At 45.9% G+C, this 19,375-nt stretch overlaps 1 protein-coding gene across 1 annotated transcript in view; it reads right to left on the bottom strand.

Annotated features, from left to right (window-relative positions):
- The window catches only part of LOC143923557 (putative methyltransferase DDB_G0268948), a 37,935-nt gene extending 30,383 nt beyond the window's left edge, over positions 1 to 7,552 (bottom strand). Inside the window, exons 1-2 of the mRNA XM_077447323.1 lie at positions 7,385 to 7,552; positions 200 to 329 (exon numbers count right to left, since the gene is read on the bottom strand). Of these exons, the coding sequence (XP_077303449.1) occupies positions 200 to 310 (111 nt within the window). The 5' untranslated portion in view covers positions 311 to 329; positions 7,385 to 7,552. The remainder of the gene's footprint in view (positions 1 to 199; positions 330 to 7,384) is intronic.
- Between the last annotated feature and the right edge of the window lie 11,823 nt (positions 7,553 to 19,375).

Raw genomic sequence — 19,375 nt, 5'->3', positions numbered from 1 at the left:
TTTTTTTAACATTTTTTACTTTCTGCTATAAAAACACACCCACACCCTTCCCTGCTATGTTCAATAGAGAAAAAAAAGTGTTGGCTTGACAACCCCTTTAAAAAAAAAAAATAACTTGAGTGGCTCTGCTTATCTAAGCAAAGTAATTTTCTTTTAAAATTTTACAAGTGGTCTATACCAGACGGAAGCCGTCACCCACCCTTTCATCCACATAACTGAAGAGAAGGTCTGTGATCTCCTGCGTTGGCTCAAACCTGAATTTCTGATAATACGAATCATGCTCCTTTCCTTCAAACAGCTGTATTGGCATTTTGGACTCAGATTATCACCTAGAATGATAAACAGAAGAAAAATATTTTATATAAAAACAAAAAAAATTACATACCATTATAAAAGAGACTCGTGTGTGTGTGTGTGTGTGTGTGTGTGTGTGGGGGGGGGGGGGGGGGGTTTCCTTTGCTGATTCATTGTCACTTTAACCTGTATGGGCAAGATTAAACTGTCTCTCTTCAAAGTGGACCTGTACTGAACTTCAACAATTCCAATATAATGGGAAAAAAATAATTCATAAGCAGAAGTTACTATGTAGAGAAGCAATCATTAGATTGCAAGTCGTAGAAAGCTGAAGTTCTAAGCAGATTTTTGTATATGGGGGGGGGGGGGGGGGGGTGAGGTGTTCTATAATCTTTGCCCTTAGGAGATTCCATCCATAAAGCATTGGAAGCAGAAATCAAGATAGATATATATATATATATATATATATATATATATATATATATATATATATATATATATATATACACACACACACACACGTGGCAATTTGACATCAAAATATACAGCCCGCTTACACAAAATATACGGTTCTAGCTTTTCGCTGAGAAGTAAATTTAAATTGAATTGATCCAATCGACTTCTTATGCCTTGTACACACGGTCGGACATTCCGACCAAAAAAATCAATCGGAATTTTTTCTGACGGATTTTGTCCTAAACTGGTGTTGCATACACACGGTCGGACAAAGTTGTTGGAAAATCCAATCGTTCGGAACGTGGTGACGTTCGTTGCGTACGACGAGACTACGTAGAGGCCAGTAGCCAATAGCTTTGGTTTCGTGATTTGATCTGAGCATGCGTGGCACTTTGTCAGTTGGAATTCTCTACAAATGATCAGATTTTTTTGTCGGAAAAAATGTTAGATCCCGCTCTCAAAATTTTCTCCAGCTGAATTTCCAATGGAAAAAGTCCGATAGAGCCCACACACACACACGATCGGATTTTCCGACAATATAGTTCACACCTGAGCGTATTTTTTTTCCAGGCAGAAATTTACACAATTTTCCTGTGATTTTGTACAGGTCAAAAAACATAAAAGAATGAAAAACGCCTGTAATCTGCCAAAAAATAATCTCCTGTACTTTTGAGTGACAGGCGTTTTGCTTTAGGTGACAGAACGTTCAGATGTGAACAGGGATTATTGAAATGAACGGGATTTGTCTTGTTGCCTAGGTGTGAACAGAGCCTCAGGCCGCGTACACACGCGCGGACTGTTTGCCCAACCTTGTTCGTCAAACAGTTTCGTCAAACAGTCCGCTCAAAATTTGCATGAGCGGACTTGCCCACACACGAGCGGACTGTTTCAACGAACTGTTTGCCAAACAGTCCGCTCAACTTTTGAAATGAACGGACTCGCCCACGTAAGGAGGAGGCAAATCCGCCCATTTCGAGCGCGTGTACAGGTAGGCGGGGCCCGCGAAGGAGACGTCGCGGGCTCCGCCGCCTGGAATGGGCTTAAAGGGGAACCCCAACGCCGAAAAAAATCGGCGTGGGGGTTCCCCCAAAGTCCACACCAGACCCTTGTCCGAGCACGCTACCCGGCCGGCCAGGAAAGGGGGGCGAGCGAGCGCGCCCCCCCTCCTGAGCCGTACCAGGCCGCGTGCCCTCAACATGGGGGGGTGCCTTGGGGAAGGGGGGGCGGCGCGGCCCCCCCACCCCAAAGCACCTTGTCCCCATGTTGATGAGGACAAGGGCCTCTTCCCGACAACCCTGGCCGTTGGTTGTCGGGGTCTGTGGGCGGGGGGCTTATCGGAATCCGGGAGCCCCCTTTAAGAAGGGGGCCCCCGGATACCGGCCCCCCACCCTATGTGAATGAGTATGGGGTACAATGTACCCCTACCCATTCACCTGTGAAATAAAGTACAAAAAAAAACACAACACAGGGAAAAAATATTTTATTGCACAGCTCCGGGGGTCTTCCGTCTTCGGGGGTCTTCTCGCCGGACTCCTCCGCTATCTGTGTGTAGCTCTTTTACTAGCGGAGGAGTCCGGCTTTCTTCCTCCCCGCCGCCGGCCTCTTCTCCCGACTTCGGGGGTCTTGTCCCCCTCTTCGGTTCTTCTGCCGGGCCACCGCGCCTTCTTGTAGCTCTTTTGCAGGCGGTGGCCCGGTCTTCTGTCGCCGCTGCCTTCCGTTCTTCTGTCGCCGCCTTCGGTTCTTCTGCCGGGCCACCGCGCCTTCTTGTAGCTCTTTTACAGGCGGTGGCCCGGTCTTCTGTCGCCGCTGTCGTCGCCGCCGCCGCCGCCTTCCGTTCTTGTTCTTGTTCTTCTTCTTCTTCTTCTTCTTCTCCTGGAGATGTTGACTCGACGAGCTCTCCGGCCGGAATGCCAGAGCCGCGCTGTGCGGTCACTTATATAGTGACAATGGGGCGGTGTCACATGGTATATGTCACATGGGTTGGTCACATGGTGACCCCGCCCCCTTACGATGTCATAGTCCCCATGTGACATCAACCCATGTGACCAACCCATGTGACATATACCATGTGACACCGCCCCATTGTCACTATATAAGTGACCGCACAGCGCGGCTCTGGCATTCCGGCCGGAGAGCTCGTCGAGTCAACATCTCCAGGAGAAGAAGAAGAAGAACAAGAAGAAGAACAAGAACGGAAGGCGGCGGCGGCGGCGACGACAGCGGCGACAGAAGACCGGGCCACCGCCTGTAAAAGAGCTACAAGAAGGCGCGGTGGCCCGGCAGAAGAACCGAAGGCGGCGACAGAAGAACGGAAGGCAGCGGCGACAGAAGACCGGGCCACCGCCTGCAAAAGAGCTACAAGAAGGCGCGGTGGCCCGGCAGAAGAACCGAAGAGGGGGACAAGACCCCCGAAGTCGGGAGAAGAGGCCGGCGGCGGGGAGGAAGAAAGCCGGACTCCTCCGCTAGTAAAAGAGCTACACACAGATAGCGGAGGAGTCCGGCGAGAAGACCCCCGAAGACGGAAGACCCCCGGAGCTGTGCAATAAAATATTTTTTCCCTGTGTTGTGTTTTTTTTTGTACTTTATTTCACAGGTGAATGGGTAGGGGTACATTGTACCCCATACTCATTCACATAGGGTGGGGGGCCGGTATCCGGGGGCCCCCTTCTTAAAGGGGGCTCCCGGATTCCGATAAGCCCCCCGCCCGCAGACCCCGACAACCAACGGCCAGGGTTGTCGGGAAGAGGCCCTTGTCCTCATCAACATGGGGACAAGGTGCTTTGGGGTGGGGGGGCCGCGCCGCCCCCCCTTCCCCAAGGCACCCCCCCATGTTGAGGGCACGCGGCCTGGTACGGCTCAGGAGGGGGGGCGCGCTCGCTCGCCCCCCTTTCCTGGCCGGCCGGGTAGCGTGCTCGGACAAGGGTCTGGTGTGGACTTTGGGGGAACCCCCACGCCGATTTTTTTCGGCGTTGGGGTTCCCCTTTAAGCCCATTCCAGGCGGCGGAGCCTGCGACGTCTCCTTCGCGGGCCCCGCCTACCTGTACACGCGCTCGAAATGAGCGGACTTTCCGAGCGGGAACAGTCCGCTCATTTCGAAAGTACAGCGGACAGGCCCACACACGGGCGGACTGTTCGCTCAAACACAGTTTCAGCGGACAGTTTTTCGGAATTTCCGAAAGACTTTGTCCGTCCAACTGTCTGCTGAAACTGTCCGCTGAAAGCCCACACACGAGCGGACTGTCCGCCCAAACACTGTTCAGCGGACAAGGTTGGGCGAACAGTCCGCCCGTGTGTACGCGGCCTAAGAGAAGCTATAAAAGGCTCCAACAAAATGGCACCAGCTGAGTATCCTGAGGACGCATTACACGTGAAATGCATTTAAACTGAGCCACATCGTTATACCTGGTTAGACACTCGTTCATCTTCCACCCATCTGGAACGCACGCTGGCTCGGTGGCCACAAGCAGCGTGCTATTGCAACTGATTGAGTAGAGCTGTATGTGTTGGTGTCTCACGAACATTATTTCACTGTACACGTTGACTGTTTTTTAATAACTATACTGCACAATGATCTACTCCTTGGATTGTTTTACTCCATGCACAATGATATGAGAAGTTATTCCATAAAGATCTCCAGAGGACTTCAATGGAGAGGAGATGAATATCAGAGGATTTCTGGCACACGGCGTTTAGGCTGCTTTGTCCGCCACTTATATCTAATAAGCGCATATTTCACTTGGGGTGTGGAGAGAGCACTTATCATTGCACTAAGAGGTAGACACTACCTGATAAGGCAGTACAGCCAGCCCTCCTGTACTGGGCCCAGACCAGGTGGTCCGGCCGTACTGTCTTATTGCAGACACCAATCCTCTTCTGCCTCCCCTTGCAGTGCTGCCAGCTTCTCCTCTTATTTCTCCCTCCAGCTGCACTGCAGGGGGGACTGGTTATAGAACATGCACCCCTTCCATATGCTGCTCAGTCCTCCCCCCTGTATGTCTCTTTTCCCCCCCACTTCCCTCCTTTCCTCTCCTGCCGGTACACAGGGGGAGGTTTCAGGATGGAGAGCGGGGGGAAGTAACGAATGGATACAGGAATGATTGGTACCAATCGCTCACTTTGTTCATTCAAGAATGGAAGGGGCCGGTAAATGAAATATTTACTGACCCCTTCCATTGATGAATGAACACAGTGAGTGATTGGTACCAACCAATCCTGTATCCATTCGTTACTATGCTTCAGTTTGTGAATGAGCAGGAAGCCTCGAAACGCTTCCTATTTATTCATCTGTGCAGCTGAGGCTACAGAGAAAAAAGGGTTGTATTGGGGGGGGGGGGGGGGGGGATCAATAGTCAGGTTCTTTTTGGTTAAATCCGGGGTGAGACAGGGGTGTCCTCTATTCTTTTTATTTGTTTTATTGACCCACTTTTAAGGATGATACAGAGGGATAAGGTGGTGAGGGGCTTTTTGGTGCCTGGGAGTGGGGGGGAAGATTGTGAAATGTTTAAGTTATATGGATGACGTGGTGGCAGTGTGCGTAAGAAGGGTGAAGCTACATTTGTCTATATTTTGTGTATGTGTTGGAATGAGCGTGACCAAGTTCAGTTTGGGGGTGTATGGGAGGTAAGTGGAACTATCCCCTATTTTGCAAACACTATAACTTTTGCGCAAACCAATCAATAATCGCTTATTGCGATTTTTTTACCAAAAATATGTAGAAGAATACGTATCGGCCTAAACTGAGGGCAAAAAATGTTTTTTTGTATATATTTTTGGGGGATATTTATTATAACAAAAAGTAAAAAATAATGCGTTTTTTTCAAAATTGTCGCTCTATTTTTGTTTATAGCACAAAAAATATAAACCGCAGGGGGTGATCAAATACCACCAAAAGAAAGCTCTATTTATGTGGGAAAAAAAAAAAAGGACGTCAATTTTGTTTGGGAGCCACGTCGCACGACCGCGCAATTGTCAGTTAAAGCGACGCAGTGCCGAATCGCAAAAAGTGGTCTGGTCTTTGGCCAGCAAAATGGTCCGGGGCTGAAGTGGTTAAATGAGAACACCTACTAATTGCCTAACAAGACACATCCAATGAGAAGAAATTAACCAATTGTATTGGGTGTGCGCTATCATCAATGAGAAAACCGCAGTTACCCTAGTGCCAGGGGCAGTTTACATATTTATCATCATTTAGTGCTTCAAAGTGCACCAGTCCGCACGTTCGGTTAATGGCTTTTCCAGCGCACCAATTAAGGTATGAACTGGCGCAGCGCATTCGTCTTAGTAAATCACCCCCACAGTTAACACTTTTCAAGATAAGGGTTTAATATGAAAAGGTTAAAGTTGGTGCAAATAAAATATTTTCAGAAAAAAAGTTTCCAAGAGATAAAGACAATATACAGCCACCAAGAAATAAGGTAGAATTGGGGAGGAAGAATACTTGCAATTAATGTCTGAGGGTTGATCAGAGATTGATCGATGAGCTGGGTAATTGTTTCTCAAAGTTGGAAGATGTTCCTGCTTGGATGGTAAAAGGAGAACTGATCATTGTCTTCGCAGCTCCTCTTTTCTATCAGATCAAAGGGGGTGTTGACAGTGAACAGTGATCAATCATCTGGTCATCTTGTTTAGGTGTTGGTTGCTGGGAGGCATCTACATTCATGACCTTGAACCATGTCTCAAGTTCACTTTGTGATAATATAAATATCTCTGCATCTCTACAGTTTACAGACTGCCAATATCCAGATTATTGATCAGTGTGACGTTTGCTTCAAAACAAATACACACATGTCCGGTCTCCAATGTCTAGTTTACTTAGGAGGAATAAGGGGTGCCAGTGGTTTCCCATAGGATCTGACATAGGGGTGTCTGGACTTGAAGCATTTCAAATTATCTGAGGAAACTAAATAAGTCCATATTATGGCTGTTCTATTATTAAACATTTTTTTTTTTTTTGGATGATTATTTATAGCACTCACTTCTTTGTTTTGAATCGGTGCTAGATTGCCGATTTCATAGAGGAATAGATCTTATATTCCTCTATGCTGGAAGTGTCCACAGTGCTTGCGGGCATGTGAAGCCCACAAGCACTATCTTCTGGGCTCTGGTGCAGCTGAGCGACCACAGCATGCACCGCTCCTTCTCGCGCATGCGCCTTATGTACGGTGCAGCTCCGTACACTTCAGATGTTACCATCACAACGGGCGGCGTCGGAAGTGCCCACCCACGTTGCGATGGCAACGAAGCCCTCGGCGCTGCCCAGTGACTCCTGGGAAATGATGACAAGAATCTCCCAGGAGCACTAGCGAGCACGGGCGCTGAGGGAAATGACGTCAGGCGCCACGGAGAGGAAGAGGCAGATTACGAGGGACCCCCCTAGCAACAGTCATGACAAGGTGAGTATGTTAATATTATTAATTGTTTTTAATGCAGCTGAATAATGCAAAAATGATTTTAGGAGTGGAACTCCACTTTAAGGTATTTATGACCGGTATCTGTGGGTTCTCTGAATTGAGAGGGTGATGGTTTTATGACAGGAGTCACATACACAACGTGGAGTGTCAGGGAGTGATGGGGGTTGCAGCATGGGGGGTAGCACGGCCAGAGGCAGGGAATACAAAGCTCTCCCATAGCTTACCTGTTACCTTTCACCTGCTGCCTGGACAGCGTCTGCTAATGCTCAGCCCAACCAGATCACTGATGATTTCTCTCCCCTCCTCTCCCTCGGCTCGGACTGCCGGCTGTGTTTGCTCTGCCTGGACATGTGTGAGAGGTCCAGCACTCCCTTCTAGATAGGGGCCCCAAGAACACCCACAACATGGGGCCCCAACCTCATCTGAGGAGCTTGGCATGTTTCTGGGGTTAGTAATCCATTTAATTCTCTCTAATGTCATCTGAAGCTTGCAATATAGAAATTGATTGGAGGGGAGTTCTCCACACTAATGATTGTGTGTGTAATGTATAGGGATGAGCTCCAGCGTGTTCGCATGGTCCACGTGCTGAGCCTGCCAGGAAGTCGGTGCAGCGCTGCGCTAATCACAGGCAGTGAGACATTGCTCCGATCTCTGCAGCCACCCATCGGGGAAATGTCTCACTGCCTGTGATTAGCGCAGCGCTGCGCCGACTTCCTGGCAGGCTCTGAACGTGGAGCATGCGAACACGCCTGAGCTCATCCTTAGTAATGAATCTGGGTGTAATGTATCTGCGTGTATGGGGGGGGGGTGTAATGTATCTGCGTGTATGGGGGGGGGTGTAATGTATCTGCGTGTATGGGGGGGGTGTAATGTATCTGCGTGTATGGGGGGGGGGTGTGTAATGTATCTGCGTGTATGGGGGGGGGGGGTGTGTAATGTATCTGCGTGTATGGGGGGGGGGGTGTGTAATGTATCTGCGTGTATGGGGGGGGGGGTGTGTAATGTATCTGCGTGTATGGGGGGGGGGTGTGTAATGTATCTGCGTGTATGGGGGGGGGTGTGTAATGTATCTGCGTGTATGGGGGGGGGTGTGTAATGTATCTGCGTGTATGGGGGGGGGGTGTGTAATGTATCTGCGTGTATGGGGGGGGGGGTGTGTAATGTATCTGCGTGTATGGGGGGGGGTGTAATGTATCTGCGTGTATGGGGGGGGGTGTAATGTATCTGCGTGTATGGGGGGGGGTGTAATGTATCTGCGTGTATGGGGGGGGTGTAATGTATCTGCGTGTATGGGGGGGGGGTGTAATGTATCTGAGTGTATGGGGGGGGGGGGTGTAATGTATCTGGGTGAATGGGGGTTAATGTATCGGTGTATGGGGGGGGTGTAATATATCGGTGTATGGGGGGGTGTAATGTATCGGTGTGTATCTGTGCTATGTCTGCAGTCTCTGACCATAATGACAGTCGAAAAGGGGCAGAGAATGGGTGACCTTAAAATGATGCCCCCCGAAAAAAGTTCTGCGGATGCCCATGGTATGAGGTACAGCAAATACTTAAAAGGTTTTATAATTAATCTTGACTTTGGCAGACCTCTGCCCTTCTTCCATCTTTATATCTTTGGTGAAGATGAGACTATGAGAGACCCGGCATTGTCTTTGCCAGATACCATTATCATTTACCACAGATCGGTGGTCTGAACCCATTAATGTACATTTATCATTGGGACGTGTAAGAGGAAAGCTGCACCATTAAAAAAAACGTGCCTAGACTCAGGTTACAACTTTTACGTGAGTTTACAAGCTGTTACAGGCATTTTTGCATTTCAAATGCCTCTGAACGTCAGTCCCGAAACCATTTTTTTTAAAAATGAGTATAAATGCCCCTGTGTACATGTACTGATACGATAATAGAGGAGAGTTCAGGGGTAGCTGAAAAAACTGCCCAACTCCTCCTAGGGACCACCCAGGCACCATATTTAAAGGAATTTTTCATTTTTATCACTTCACTTTAAGCATCAATAAATCTCTGCTCATTTAGAGGTGAGGGAGTGCCCATAAGAGTTTGCTTTGGCATGATGACTTTCATTTATGTGTAACTGAACAATGCACATCATTGACCTTAGTGGTTTTTTTTTTTTTTTTTAAATGGTGCAGCATTTCTCAGTGATAATTGTACATCAATTTACATCAGCAGAACAAATGCAGGAAGTGATGTGTGCACATGGGACAGAAGCAAATGTGTGGTGATGCCAAACGAATCAATAAACCCCACCCACACCAAATCTAGCTACCACATCCACCCCCACATTGAGTAAGTGAAAGTACATATCCTACACCAGTGATGGAGAACCTTGGCACCCCAGATGTTTTGGAACTACATTTCCCATGATGCTCCACTACACTGCAGTGTAGTGGAGTGGAGTATCATGGGAAATGTAGTTCCAAAACATCTGGGGTGCCAAGGTTCTCCATCACTGTCCTACACTTACCCAGCAAATGACCAGCACCTCTTTGCTAAAGAGGGACCTCACCATGTCCACCTAGATGGAGATCCTGACCAGAACAGGCACTTCCAGGTGATTGCAATGACTCATTTCTGGGTCAGAAGGTGAAACCACACTCTTTTGATCGTAGCTGAAAATATTTCATCGCAAACTATGATTAGTATTTTTTATTTTCGTTTATTTGCAGATATGCAAATCTGCATTTCTACATATAACTATATTTGAATGCAAACTTAAGGGCGTTTCATAAGAAATTGTGTCCCTGGGATAGCAGCAGGTGAATTACAAAGGCCCAGTTTGAGGCCTGGTTCACACTGACAGCGGGAGAAAATCGTGCGAGTTCAGCTGAACTCGCACGATTTCATTCCTGCGTATTAGTCCCGACTGCAGGTTTCTGCACAGATGTCAATGAAAAAAAAAATCACACCCCAAAGTTGCCAAAAGTAGTACAGAATCTACTTTTGGAAATTGCAGCACCGCACCGACAAGGACAGTGCAATTGCCATCGATTTGGCATGGGATTTGCCATGTCAAATCGCACCAATGTGAACAAGGGCTGACACATACAAACACTGAATTAACCTCTTGAGATCCGCGCTATAGCCGAATGACGGCTACAGCGCGGACCTCCTTTGCCGGGACTACGTCTATTGACGTTGTCCCGTGCACGAGCGGCCTGCGCGCCCCCTGAGGGGCGCGCGCGGCACACTCTGATCGGCGAGTCAATGAGACTCGCCTGATCACCGATCCGAGCAAGGGGTCGATCCCGACCCCTTACCACGTGATCAGCTGTCAGCCAATGACAGCTGATCATGTGACAAAACAGAGCCGGTAATCGGCTATTTTTCCTCCTCGCGCTGGACATCAGTCCCAATCACGGCCAGTGTATCAGTGCCCACCTGCCCCCTGCCAGTAACCCCCAGAGCATTAATAAAGTGCCACCCAGCAGTGCCACCCATCAGTGCCCATAATGCCACCCAGCAGTGCCATACATCAGTGCCCACAGTGCCATACATCAGTGCCCACAATCTGCCTCAACAACATTGCTGCACCTCAGTGCCACATATCCGTGCCCATCAGTGTCATCTACCAGTGCCCATCAGTGCCGCCCATCAGTGCCCAGCAGAGCCACCTATCAGTGCCCATCAGTCCCATCTATCTGTGGTATATATCAGTGCCCCTTAGTGCCACCCATCCGTGCCCATCAGCACTGCCTTATCTGTGCCTATCGGTGCCACCTTATCTGTGCCTATTAGTGTCGCCTTAACTGTGCCTATTAGTGCCCACCAGAGCCGCCCATCAGTGCCCACCAGCGCTGCCTCATCAGCGCATTTCAATGAAGGAGAAAAATGACCTGTTTGCAAAATTTTATAACAAACTATTAAACATGATTTTTATTTTTTTTTTGCATCTTTTTTTTGTTTGTTTAGCAAAAAATAAAAAACTCCCAGCTGTAATTAAATACCACCAAAAGAAAGCTCTATTTGTGGGGAAAAAAATGATAAAAATTTCATTTGGGTACAGTGTTATATGCCCGCGCAATTGTCATTCAAAATGCATCAGCGCTGAAAGCTGAAAATTGGTCTGGGCAGGAGGGGGGTTTAAGTGCCCAGTAAGCAAGTGGTTAATCTCCTATAATTCTTCACAGCTGTTAAATGATAAAGGTAGAATCTTTATATATATTTGTAGGTGTGCTTAAGAAATTCGTTTTTTTGGCGCACAATTATATGTTATAATCTCTATGGGTATAAGTAATATATTGCTCTCCCCCAAAACTAATTAAAAGGAAGATAGGGAAGAGAACAAACAAGCTCAATAAGTGCTGGTTCACACACGGGCGACACGACTTGCAGCGCAACTCACAGAGGCGATCTGCACACGACTTCAGCGGCGACTTGCAAAATGACTTCTGGATAGAAGTCAATGCAAGTCGCCTGAAGTCGCCCCAAAAATAGTACAGGAACCTTTTTCTAAGTCGGAGCGACTTGAGTCGCTCCTAATAGAACGGTTCCATAGTACAGAACGGAGCACGACTTGTCAGGCGGCGAAGTCGCCCCTGTGTGAACCGGGACTTATGTACTTTTATTTTGCCAGCAGAAACACAATTATGTACATTTACTCGCATAACAAAATGTACATAAAAAAAAAAAAAATATTCTACAGGATATATGGTGCTACATTTAGCAATACAGTTAGCAATTGGATTTTAAGGGTCCTGCTCATTGGAGATTACAATCTAAAATGTATCTAAACCTTAGAGTGGACACAGCTTTACTTTTAGTGTAAAACGAGCAACACATCCCATTTTTATCTGCAAGATTGTAGAAACATATTTAACAGTCATTCTTACAAAGCATTCCAACATAATATAAAAAAGGCACATATTCAAATTATAACACCTACCACAACCTAGGGTTGCCACCTCATCCCTTTAAACCTGAACACACATGAATTACACAGGTTCTGAGGCAAATTTATTGCAGATAAGGCACCAAATGAGTTTAATTACCACCTTAATCAGCCACAGAACCCGTGTAATTAACATGTGTTTGGTTTTAAAGGGATGAGGTGGCAACTCTACCACATCCCCCCATTCTACACACATACATAGGTGACCATGTTCTGCTGGAAGCTGCATTCCTGTGTACATGATTAAGCAATGAGATCAAAGCGTAGAAGGTCAGCAGATGCTCCCAAACCATGTTTGCATGTTCAGACAGGAATACACAAACACAACATTGACAGACTGACCACGTAAACCCACTTTTGATGGACAAAAAGCACAAGAATCTCAGCAAACAGCCTTAGTTGGGCCTGACGAGCAGCAACACATAATACTATTTGCAACTGTGTTAGCCCTTGGCTATGTGCATAGGGTTGCCACCTCATCCCTTTAAACCCAAACACATATTAATGACACTGTGTGACTGATTAAGGTGGCAATTAAAATCACTTGGTGCCTTATCTGCATTAAATTAGCCTCAGAACCTGAGTAATTCATATGTGTTCAAGTTTAAAGGGATGAGGTGGCAATTATATATGTGCATCAAATCTCCAAATACAGGCCAAAGATCGAAGTCCATTTACATGCACATAAACAAGGCAAAGTTTTCTAAGTATATGTACCTGTGTCCGGGGCGTGGCCTGGACGCTGAGGAGAATGGCAGCCTAACTTGTGAGCTCCTGCTGTAACGGAGGGAAAACAGCAGATACCGGAGGTAAACTCGAATCCACGGTCTACGAACCGACATGGGAACATCCTCCCGTAGATCCTCTACGTCCCGATCCCGGTCTCCTCGAGATTTGTCTCACGAAACGAGTCAAAACATCCCTGAGATGGTCCGCTCTCAGGCCAGCAATATGGCGTCCACACGAGGCCCGCCATTACCTCAAATCACCTCACAATCCTCACGGTCTCCCTCAGCTACTGGTGAGATTGTACTCGAACCGCAACACCACCCCAGTCTTACCGATCTTCGATCGGTCGCGGATGATATTAAGCAAACATTAACGGCGGCTATTTCGGAGCTCCGCATAGATATTCAAACGATTGCGAACAGAGTACAAGATGTTGAACACAGAACGGCACAACATTCCACGGTACTTCGTCGGTCCTGCCAGGTTATAGATACTCATACCCTGCAACTTAGAGATCTGAATCGCCACATGGAGGACCTTGATAACCGCGGTAGACGACATAATCTTTGTCTCCGCGGACTCCCTGAATCGGTCGAAGCCGATCGTTTGAGACCTGAGGTAACGGGCCTGTTCAACGCTATCCTGGATCGGGACCCCCTCACCCCTATAGGATTGGAGCGCATTCATCGCGCCCTACGTCCACGAGGCAAGGAGACGGACCCCCCCAGGGATGTGGTCTGTTGTGTGATAGACTATCAGCTCAAGGAAGATATTCTCAGACAAGCGCGGGTGAAACACCCGCTGATGTACAACGATACAGAAGTTCGTTTGTTTCAAGACCTATCCTCCATAACGCTTCAACGTCGCAAGGAACTCCGCCCGCTTCTGGAGGTTTTGCGTGCCAAGGGCATACAGTACAGATGGAAGTATCCGTTCGCATTATCTGCTTCTGCGCAAGGCCGTTCGGCTTTGTTGAGAGTTCCGGAAGACCTCCGACGCTTCTGTGCCACCCTAGAGATTCCCTTCACGGATGTACCGGATTGGTACGCGGAATTTCGTCCACAATCCGGGAGACGTCACCAGCAAGAATACGAACCGATGGAAGTTCAAGAACATCGCAACCGCAGACAACGTTCGCCTTCACCTGATCAACCTCACGGCTTCCGCACCGATCCTACTCACAACTCCAGTCCGATGAAAGCGCCGACCACGAGAAGAGCTCGTCGAGATCGTTGATCAGAAATGCAGGGGTATTAACCCTTTCTTGGAGTTGCTAAATGGGATTCTTCTGTTGATATACTGACACCTCTTTCCCATCGTATTTCTTTTTTCTTTTTATTGACTCGAGGGTTTTTTTTTATTTTTTTTTATTTTTTTTTTTTTTTTCGGGCCACATTAAGTCTCGGGGACTTATTACTAGCAAACTTGCCCCCCTTTTTTCCCCTTTTTTCTCTTTTTTTTTTTTTTTTTTTTTTTTTTTTTTGTGTGAATCTCAAGCTGTTCAGAGATTGTTATTCTGTAGTCTATTCTGGGATTTTTATTAATGTACTCATTATAAACCTTTATGTTGGGATGAAAATTTTTCTTTCTTAAAGCATGATATTCCTTTCATAGGTGTAATTCACATGGACCCAATGCAACGTCTCATGGGCATTTTCCTTAGCTAGAGAATACACATAACTTACCAATCAGGCGATGTATGTTACCCCAGACCTGTCTTGGGTATTCAGTGAGCTGCTCAATTTCGTGGGGGACCATTTGTTTTCATTCCATCCCCTTCACTAATATGCGCTGTGGTCCCTGTGGATTACCCCTCCCCCCAGTTTTTAACTGTTACCGAAACTGAGGGAAACTATGATTACTGTTTTTATGATTTATGTTGTGCTCAGAAGCCCCTCTTTACATTGGGTCCTCTACTGCCAGGAAACAAAGAGATCTATTAAATTTTTTGAGGAGCACCCAGATGCTTACTGGATACCTGGGGTAAGGGGTGACTTAATAAGCACAAATGAATCCATCTGTGTCCTATTTTAGATTACTGACATCATGGTTAGCACCTACCATTTTAAGAGTCTTGTGTTACGACACCTCCTCTATTTCCCATTAGGATGTGGTCATTTTCACGCTCTCCCCTTATTCTTAATGGGGGGGGTCACAAACATGCAATTTAAGTTCCGTACTGTGTCTGATGGCTCTCATCCCGGGTATTATTAATACCTTATTACACCAATCACAATTCAGACGCCCTTTTTTTTTTTTTTTTTTTTGCCCGGTTTATCATTTCCCCTACAACTCTGTTATTACAATCTCCATAGGGGTATTGCTAATGATAGATCCTTGACTTGTCCTCGAGACTATTCTAGTTCAATTTGGGAAAGAGCTAGTTTTGCTTTATTGCCACAAGATACCTGTTTAGTCTGACAACAATTCTTTAATTTGAAATTGAAGTTTATTATCGGTTTAGTTCTGATGTTGTGTAACCCTTCTTCCATGTTTTACTCCATTTCATGGGTTTTTATTTCTATCTCTCAATACCTCTTCGCCTTGACAATGTTTTATGCATGATTGTGTCAATTAGAGTCTCCAGTTAAACTTTACTAGGCCTCAGGCCTGCACCCTTTATCCTCAATCCTGTTTTGCCTCTCATACTCGTGTCTGCAGACGAAGTGTCTTTTATATTGAATAGATCCATTAACCGATATACACTCCTTTTTTTTTCTTTTTCGGGTGTTTCCTCTAAATGTTTTGACAAGATTCTAGACTGTCGTTAGGCAGCTTACATTTTTCACACCTCCATTTTAAGCATTCATACCCTTCCCTCCGTTCAGCTGTCAGCATTTCTTAATCTTGTATTTACTCTCCTCAATAACCCAGACGACGTTTCACACAGAGATATTCTGCTCAGCCATACCACTTTTACTTCCATTAGTTCTTGGAATATCTCACACCTGTTTAGGTTTAGTCCTTTGCATTATATTTGTTGCATCGGACACAGCGAGCTGGTTCTCGCTACAAACCTCAGAGAAATTGATTTCTTCACTAGTCTCGACTACGCTTCTATATAATCTACGGGTGTAAGATCCTTCGAGACTAGCACTCCCCCCCTCTTTTTGACCCTTTACCCCCCGGATTCCTTTGTCCCCTTTTTCTCCTAGTGTTTTTCTTTCACAACGTAGTATAAACTCCTTTGGCTAGTCTTTTTGTCGACCCCTGTCATTATATTTCTAGGGTGTTCTATCGCGTCTCTCGCACATCTGAAGATAGAATGGTCTCCCCTTCACACAAGACACATTCCAAGGCGCTCTCGCTGAGACTGGTCTCCATTAATGTCAAAGGTCTTAACTTACCGGAAAAGAGATCCCAGTTCCTGCGAGAATGCCATACTTTGAAAGCGAATATAATATTTGCACAGGAAACACATTTTCTGACAGACAAAACTCCTAAGCTGTCGGATAAAAATTTTCCCACGGTTTTTCATTCGACGAATAGCCACTCCAAAACAAAAGGTGTGTCGACCCTTATCTCTAAAAATACACCCTTTCAACTAATAGATTCACTAAGCGACACTGAAGGGAGATACTTATTTCTTAAAGGGACCATTCACTCCAAACCAATCACAATTGCTAATATATACTCTCCCAACACAAAACAAGTTACTTTTTTTCGTTCTATCTGTGATCTTTTGTCTTCCTTCTCATCGGGCATCCTCATTCTCGGGGGGGATTTCAACGTCCCCCTGAATCCTATCTTAGATTCCTCCTCTGGTTCCTCAGCCTTGCCATACAAAGCTTTGAAACAAATAAAATTGCAACTCCAAAACATCCTGCTACATGATTCCTGGAGAACGCTGAATCCACAGGGAAAAGATTATACATATTTCTCCCCTACTCATCAAAAATACTCCCGAATTGATTATTTTTTTATCTCACAACCTGACCTACCCCTCTTGACTAAGGCCACAATAGAACCTATGACATTTTCTGACCATCATCCAATATCCATTCTTCTGGAATTTCCCGAAACTATAACCAAATCTAAAACGTGGAGACTTAATTCTGCCTTGCTCAAAGACCCAATCAACGTGGCAAACATAAAAACTTGTCTTACAGACTATTTCAGACTTAATGAAATCCCTGACACCTCCACACTATTCCAATGGGAAGCTCATAAAGCTGTAATCCGAGGGGAATTTATCAAATTATCCTCTCTTCTTAAAAGAGAACGCCAGGCCAAAATAGCAACACTTATGTCCCAAATTCGCGTGTTGGAAGCCACGCACAAACAAACACTTGCAATACAGACCTATCAATCCCTGACACAAATCAGGAAACAATTATTAGAAGAACTTAACCTGAAGATCAGGAGACAATATGTCCTAAGAAATAAACTCTTTTATGAAAAGGGTAATAAAGTTGGCTCTCTTCTGGCTAGAGCAGTGCAAAGTAAGAAACTCAACTCAACTGTACATCATATTACTGATAACCAGGGTAAAGCTTACAATTCAAATGAAGATATAGCCCAAAAATTCGAAGAATATTACCAAACGCTTTATAACATTCCCTCTAGGCCCACTAAGACCAGTAGTTTGGAGGTGAGACAGCATAAGATTAACGAATTTCTCTCCAAATTTGGCCCTAAGCGTATTTCTCAGGAAAATGCCCAAAAGCTGAACACTCCCTTATCCGAAGAAGAATTCGATAAAGCAATCAAAGAGATGAAAGTAGGGAAGGCACCTGGCCCAGACGGTCTTCCTTTGACATATTACAAAACATTTACAGACATACTTAGACCCCGCTTTCTCCTAGCATATAAATCCTTCGCCTCTACTTCCCATGCCCCCCCTCATATGCTTGAAGCACACATTACAGTAATACCGAAAGAGGACAAAGATCCTTCCCTGGTCACGAATTACCGCCCCATTTCACTCATTAATGTGGATGTCAAGATTTATGCTAAAATTCTAGCGAATCGCTTGTTGCCGCTTCTCCCGTCTTTGATCTCTTTAGATCAAGTGGGATTTATCCCAGGACGGGAAGGTAGGGATAACACTATTAAAGCGCTTAACATCCACCATTGGTTGACCTCAACCAAAAAACAAGGATTCTTTCTTTCCCTGGACGCCGAGAAGGCGTTTGACAGGGTGGCCTGGGATTACATGGACTCGACCCTCAAAGCAATAGGATTGCCGGACTTATTTATCTCATATATTCGGGCTCTGTACTCCCAACCGACCGCCAGAGTGCGGGTCAATGGCCACCTGTCAAACGCCTTCCGGCTCCACAATGGTACGAGACAGGGTTGTCCCCTCTCACCTTTACTTTTTGTCCTCACTCTCGAACCTCTTCTCAATAAACTAAAATTGAATCCAGATATTAATGGCGTTTCAATCAATACCCGCATTTATAAATTAGCAGCTTTTGCGGATGACATTCTTCTTTTCTTAACCAACCCGCATATCTCCATCCCCAATCTTCTTTCCGACTTGGAGATGTTCCAATCCATCTCCAATCTTAAAATAAATTACTCCAAATCCATTGCCTTGAATGTAACTCTCCCCGCAGAGATGGTAACGCAATGTAAAGCAAATTTCCCCTTTAATTGGGCTGATCACTCAATCACTTATTTGGGAATTAAAATACCGACGTCCCTCTCCAACCTCTTTAAGGAAAACTTTCTCCCAACTTTGCAAAAAACCAAATCAGACCTTAAGAACTGGAGAGCTCTACAAGTGTCCTGGTTCGGTAGAGCTGCACTCCTTAAAATGACTATTCTTCCACGCTTCCTTTACTTATTACAAACGATACCGATCAATATTCCCTCGTCCTTTTTCCATTCTTTCCGTCAAATATGTTCCGCTTTTATATGGCAAAATAAAAGGCCAAGAATAAGTTTTACACGCCTTACCCTTCCAAAAATCAAAGGTGGAATTGCCCTTCCTGACCTACGTCGATACTATTGGGCAACACATCTTGCCAGGATTGTGGACTGGAATGTTCACCAAAATGTAAAAGATTGGGTACCACTAGAACACTTTGTCTCTACACAAAATCTTCGATCACTGCCCTGGATAAATCCACGCCATATACCGATACAGCACAAGAAACATCCGCTGATTGGGCCCACACTGTCTGTTATTCACAAGGCATTGAAAACAATATATCCGCACCCATGGCTGAGTCCTCTTACCCCACTGAGAAACAATCCCGATTTTCCACCAGGCAAGAGTCCCATTTATCTGGCCAACTCCTGGCCCCACACAGATCTTACTGCTAGGCAATTCTTCGACAGGAGAAAGAATTTCAGATCATTGGCTGATTTGAATACCACGGCTTCCCCTATCCACATCTCCGACTGGACGTATAGACAATTACATCACTTCTTGACTGGACGACATAATATAGACTATTGGACAAGAGATTTGAACACCCTAGAAAGTCTTTGTACACAACACGAACCACAAAGACATCTCATCTCCATCCTGTACACATATCTCTTCATGGGAGATTCAGCGTTCTCCAGCAAGCCTTACTCCTCATGGGAGCAAGATCTAGCTATCAAACTTTCTGACTCAGAG

The sequence above is a fragment of the Lithobates pipiens genome, unplaced genomic scaffold (assembly GCF_037356315.1).
Source record: "Lithobates pipiens isolate NorthernLeopardFrog02 unplaced genomic scaffold, aLitPip1_a1.2 Scaffold_22, whole genome shotgun sequence".
In the NCBI taxonomy this organism is placed as follows: domain Eukaryota; kingdom Metazoa; phylum Chordata; class Amphibia; order Anura; family Ranidae; genus Lithobates; species Lithobates pipiens.
Note: the sequence above shows the minus strand (reverse complement) of the source record. Positions and strands in the feature narration are given on the sequence as shown.